General features: G+C 40.4%; 1 protein-coding gene across 1 annotated transcript; it reads right to left on the reverse strand.

The window, feature by feature from the left end:
• Positions 1-406: 406 nt before the first annotated feature.
• Positions 407-1,084, reverse strand: LOC138364888 (uncharacterized). The gene has a single exon (XM_069324938.1). The coding sequence runs from the start codon at positions 1,082-1,084 to the stop codon at positions 407-409; it is 678 nt and encodes a 225-aa protein (XP_069181039.1).
• Between the last annotated feature and the right edge of the window lie 5,467 nt (positions 1,085-6,551).

The raw sequence follows: 6,551 nt of genomic DNA on the forward strand, positions 1-6,551 counted from the left end.
CTCCGTGTTATTGCACACTTAGCTTGGGAATTTTCCTTTTTCCTGAAGCTTACTTTGTCTGTCTGTCTGTCTGTCTGTCTGTCTGTCTGTCTGTCTGTCTGTCTGTCTGTCTGTCTGTCTGTCTGTCTCTCTCTCTCTCTCTCTCTCTCTCTCTCTCTCTCTCTCTCTCTCTCTCTCTCTCTCTCTCTCCCTTCACCTAAGAAGCTCATACCCGTACAACTCCCTTTACCTACACAACACATGCACCTGGACTCTTTTTTTTCATTTAACACAGACTCAATACGCGCATGTAAACGAACTTTAACGCACCGACGCACAACATGCAAATATACGCACTCTCACCCCCCCTTCCTCCCAGCAACCGAGGCACCTCTCGCAACACAAAGCCATGATATTGCTACCTTTATCACTTTGTCGTCGACGCATCAATATCTAGAATGCAGATTACCCCCTGGCAAATTAAATTCAGTTTGTTGACAGTGCTTTGCAGCCCTTGCTGAGCGGGGTCTTCTTTGGACGGGTGCTCGTCCCAATTGCTGCTTTTCGGGGCCAGGTACTTGTTTGGGTTGGTAGTTGTTGGGGGCTGGTAGTTGCTGGGGGTTGGTAGTTGTTGGGGGCTGGTAGTTGCTCGGGGTTGGTAGTTGTTGGGGGCTGGTAGTTGCTGGGGGTTGGTAGTTGTTGGGGGCTGGTAGTTGCTGGGGGTTGGTAGTTGTTGGGGGCTGGTAGTTGCTGGGGGTTGGTAGTTGTTGGGGGATGGTAGTTGCTGGGGGGTTGGTAGTTGTTGGGGGCTGGTAGTTGCTGGGGGGTTGGTAGTTGTTTGGGGCTGGTAGTTGCTGGGGGCTGGTAGTTGCTGGGGGGTTGGTAGTTGTTTGGGGCTGGTAGTTGCTGGGGGCTGGTAGTTGCTGGGGGGTTGGTAGTTGTTTGGGCTGCTACTTCTTTGAGCTGATAGGTGTCTGCCTGGTACAGTGTGTGGGAAGCATAGCTGTAGTCGTGTGTGTCTGGCACTTGTTTGGGATGTTAGGCGCCTGTTTGACACCTGTCTGGATTGACAGGTGCCTGTGTTCACACTTTTATAGGCTGTCATTTGTCCGGGCTGTAACTTGTTAATGTCTGGTACTAGCTGTTATCTAGCCTGTCATCTGTTTTGAGCTGTCACGAGCCTGTGCTGTCATTTGTTTAAGCTGTCACTAGTTTTGACTGACAGTAGACTGTTTGGCACCGTAGGTATGTAAATCACTGTGCATTGGTTGTGTATTGTCACAAACCCGCTTTGTTATTACAATGAAAAAGCGGTGTACACAAGTTTGCGTCTTATATATATATATATATATTCACCGTAAGAAATATTTACGTAAATATCACGTTATGTGTGGGAATCAAAATAGAGGCTGAGGAGGGTTATGGTGAAGTCTCACAACTTCTTCTCCCATAAAACTTCCCTCCATCTCCTGAATGAAAGTTAATTGTTTTCAGTCTGGTAGCGTAAGTGGGCGACGGTAGGGAAATAAACGTTTACATTAGAGGTCTTAGGACGAGTAATTTCTAATGTCTGTCTAAAAAATTATATTGCATTTGGATTATATTCATCTCTCTCTCTCTCTCTCTCTCTCTCTCTCTCTCTCTCTCTCTCTCTCTCTCTGGTGTATTCAGATGTATTGATTTTCAAGGATAAAAACTATATCCATGAAAATGTGACATGCTGATGTTTTGCTAAAGAGTGCAGTAGAGTGCCTGCCGCCAGGCTTGGAGAGCTGCCCAACTTTCACGTGATTCTAAAATACAATTTTGGACTCTTTTTAGAATTTTTGTTTTTGGAGGGGGAAGTCAAGAGCTATTTTGAAAAATAGAAATTTTCTTTGCATTGTTTTTGTTATACATATATTATAATGTTACATTTGAATCTCATATTCGTATATTATATATATATATATGTATATATATATATATATATATATATATATATATATATATATATATATATATATATATATATATATATATATATATATATATATATATATATATGAATGAAAACTCCACACCCTAGAAGTGACTCGAACCCGGACCGCCAGGAGCACATTGCAACTGTAGTACACGGTTCCTATTTCAGGAACACCAAACCCAAGACCAAATTGGCATCATGAAGGCATAGTAATTCCATAATGGGTATTATGTAATGAAGCTTCAAATTATTCCAATCCATCGCTCCATCGCTTACCTATCAAACCAATCACGATGTCCCAATCTATACGTTCTTACCCCGAACCCAGTCATGATTCCCCTCCTCGCTCTATCCTTCCTTCTTTCACACACCGAACCAATCACAAAGCCCCATCCTCCCCCCTTGAGCTTCACACACACCAATCGAATCATAATGCCTCCTACTCGCCCTATCACTTCTCATACACCAAGCCAATCACAGTGCCCCCCCTCTCCCAATCGTAGAATCATATCACTCACCAAACCAATCACACCGCCCCCTTCGACCTCTCGCTTCCCCTCTTTCCTCATACCCATTCCAACCCATCAAAGCTTAAAACAACAATGCAACGGGACTGTCAACAGCAGAGAACATGCAGTCAATCAACACACTTTCCCATGCACTGGCCTACAGATCTGTTATATGATACGTCAACGTGAAGGTAAATGCTTAACACTCGATTCTATCATATAATTATATATTTCATTGTAATTTTGCTATTTCATTCTATTATATATCTTCCATTTTTGTTCTATTAGGTGAGGTTCATTTTCTTATTATAATATTTTCTATTTCAATTTATTAAAAAGGTTTTATTTTATTGTATTAAAAGCATCTATTTTATTCTATTTAAGATAATCTATTTCATGCGATTATTAGAATTTGTATTTTTAGTTTACGTTAAGGGGTATACACTTATGTGTCCAGGTCTCTGTCCGTTTCTCTCTCTCTCTCTCTCTCTCTCTCTCTCTCTCTCTCTCTCTCTCTCTCTCTCTCTCTCTCTCTCTCTCTCTCTCTCTCTCTCTCTCTCTCTCTCTCTCTCTCTCTGTGTGGTTCTCTGTCTCAGAAAATATAATGGAAAAACCTGAATGAATTCAGTTTCATTGTATCCGAGTAACCTGTATGAAAAAATCATCCAGGTAAGGGGAGGCAGAAAATATCAAACCACTACGAGAGATACAATCCCAGAATTTAGATTGTGTTTATTTTCTCTTTCTTCTTATCTCTTCATTCCTTATAAATCTCTTTCATTTTTCCAGTATTTTCTAACATCTCTTTATCTCTATTTTAATATCTGACTCTTATCTATCACCGTATCTCACACACACACACAATCTATCGCTCATTCAATCTATCTGTCGTTTTATTTGTCTTTCTATTTTTTATGAATTATGTATTTTTAGCGTTGTGTTTATCTGTATATTCCTTTGTAGTTATTTATTTGTGACATATCCATACCTTTCTCGGTCAGAGAGACGATCCGTTCCCAGAGCAGTCAGACTTAATCAACAAGAAGAAGAGAAGTGAACACAAAATTAAGCCAATTAATTCAACTTCTCGTTTACGGCAAATAAAAATGGAGAGATTAAGAGAGATGGAAATAGTGAAGAACTTGATCAAGCTGGAAGTGGCCGAAAAAATGAGAGAGATGAATGTCGGTGAGAAGAGATTGAGAGAAATAGGTGTATTGGAAAGACTAGGAAGACGGACGTGGTGTAGTTAATGGGAAAGATGGAATGGGTGAGTGTATGGATGTGAATAACGACTGTGATGAAAGGAAGTAGAAGTGTTATAAAAGACGAATCGTGCATGAAAGTGACGGTGAATGGGTATTATGGGCAGTGTGTGGGTATGTGAGAGTAACTATCATTGTGGTGAAATAAGAGAGACAGAGAGAGAGAGAGAGAGAGAGAGAGAGAGAGAGAGAGAGAGAGAGAGAGAGAGAGAGAGAGAGAGAGAGAGAGAGAGAGAGAGAGAGACAGAGAGACAGAGAGAGAGAGAGAGAGACAGAGACAGAGAGAGAGATAGAGACAGAGATAGAGAGAGAGAGAGAGAGAGAGAGAGAGAGAGAGAGAGAGAGAGAGAGAGAGAGAGAGAGAGAGAGAGAGAGAGACAGAGACAGAGAGAGAGAGAGAGAGAGACAGAGAGAGAGACAGAGAGAGAGACAGAGAGAGAGAGAGAGAGAGAGAGAGAGAGAGAGAGAGAGAGAGAGAGACAGAGAGAGACAGAGACCGAGACAGAGACAGAGAGAGAGAGACAGAGAGAGAAGTGGCGAGTGAAACGAGAAGCGAGCCTTAAGAAAGATTAAGCCTCATTAAAGGAATTTGTTTTGAAAAAGGTCAAGGGTTAAGCCGTGTTTGTGTTACAATATCACGTGAAACTTCCTAGTTGAGAGCTGAGGTGAGGGTTGCAGAAAGCTGTGGGAGGAACGTGTCCCTTGCTGTGGTTGTGGACTTGGTTGCATGTGGCTGTGACAGTTCCCTACCTGAGGCTGTGGCTGTGACCTGGGTAGAAATACAATCTGGAATAGATTCCTCATGATCTATGGCCTTGGTTGCGAGAAAGTAAAACTTGGTGCTGTGGCGTGAGTTGCAGAACTCACACTAAGCTAAAATCACTTGCAAGACAAGTAATTACTAAGAATGATGTATTCACTTTATGGATTATAAAGAGGTTTGTAGTACTCACTAACTTTAATTAGTAGTGGGACAGGTTGCTATGAATATAATAATGCCAGTTGCTAGGCAAGTGCTTAAGTCATTTTACAATTTAAATGCAATACAAGACATTGAGAAGAAGCTGGAACATCAGGACGGAGAGTAAATATGAAACTCCAATTACTTGCACCATTGAAAATCGAACATCTGCCCAACAAACAACGATCCCGTCAAACTACAGACTAGTCCACGTGAATTAGGAGTGACATTTATTACCGTTCCTCACATGTCCCTGAAAAACTCCTCTTAACGAGCCATGACGCAACTCAAACAGCGATAGGATGTCGCTTCCAGCGAGTTTGACTACATAGAACATGGAAGGGATATGAGGTCTCGCCTCATAGGTGATAGGATATGAGGACAGAGGTGATAATTCCTTCGACCATCGGGGATCGAACACCGACCTACAAGAAGCGAGACCGTCCCTGTCCCGTCCTATCCAAGGAGTCGAAAGCTATTGTTTTATCCAAAGTTGATCACTTGCTACAAGACTCCTCAGATTTCTTAACCAGTTGCAGGTGGCAAGGATATTAATGGCAGGAGCCTGAGTCTGGCATATTCTTGAAAGAGCGTGCTCTTCCTTCTCCCATTTCTCATATGGGAAATTCACAGCCCGCTTCAGTAACGACAGGAAACTCGACATAACTCTAAGCAATCAGCAGATCAGGTAATATATTCAGGCATTAGCACCAGACTAACTCCTTAGGTAGCAACGGATTGACTCATTCACTTTTACCAAACTGACTCGTTCGCTAATATTAGTGACTCGTTCGCTAGGACCAAGCTCACTCGTTCGCCAGTTGTCGATTAACTCGTTCATGGGATTAGAATCACATATTCTCTATCACTTATCTTATTCGTTCCCTTTGCACCTGATTGATTCATTCATTAGTATTACACTTATCCGTTCGTTTGTACTAGACATTAGATTAGGCATTATACTGACATTAGACATTAGATTAGGCATTATATTGACATTAGACATTAGATTAGGCAATATACTGACATTAGACATTAGATTAGGCATTATACAGACATTAGACATTAGATTAGGCATTATACTGACATTAGACATTAGATTAGGCATTATACTGACATTAGACATTAGATTACGCATTATACTGACATTAGATTAGGCATTATACTAACATTAGACATTAGATTAGGCATTATACTAACATTAGACATTAGATTAGGCATTATACTGACATTAGACATTAGACTAGGTATTAGACTGACATGCTCCCTTGCACCATACTCACTCATTCGTCAGCACTAGACAGACTCGCACTGATTCTGACTTGCAAGAATCAGACTGAGATTCTCGCTAGCATCAGACAATCTCGTCTCTCGTGTCTTCGCCTGCACTGATTCGTCAGAAAGAATCTTGGCCAAGTCCTCTCTTTGTTGGCTTTAATCTTTTCCTCTCTGATTGGTTCTTTGAACAGCGGAATCACTCCTGCTTCACTGGCTCTTTCATATTAAATATGAAAAAAGGAAAAAATATTTTTTTTATGAATCTCTAACCAAATAAATTAATATTAAACATTAAAAAAGGAAAAAATAATTTTTTATGAATCTCTAACCAAATAAATTATATTTGTATAACTGTCGTAACAAGCAAGTAAAGTGATTATCAAGAGAAAAAGCTTAGCCATGATTAATGACATTAAGCCAAGTCAAAGACATCTTTCAAAACAAGAAAAGCAAAAACAAATTATTTAACTTCATCATTAAAGGACCATTAGAATATCTTTCAAACTAAGCAAAGTATACTATAATAATTAATGTAAACAATACATGTTAAAACTAAGGAAACCTTTCATCTCATAAAGGATTTCAAAACAATGTTC

The sequence above is a fragment of the Procambarus clarkii genome, chromosome 15 (assembly GCF_040958095.1).
Source record: "Procambarus clarkii isolate CNS0578487 chromosome 15, FALCON_Pclarkii_2.0, whole genome shotgun sequence".
In the NCBI taxonomy this organism is placed as follows: Eukaryota; Metazoa; Arthropoda; class Malacostraca; order Decapoda; family Cambaridae; genus Procambarus; species Procambarus clarkii.

Excerpts from the sequence above, each read along its gene's own strand:
- LOC138364888 (XM_069324938.1), bottom strand. The coding sequence starts at position 1,084 with ATGACAGCCTATAAAAGTGTGAACACAGGCACCTGTCAATCCAGACAG.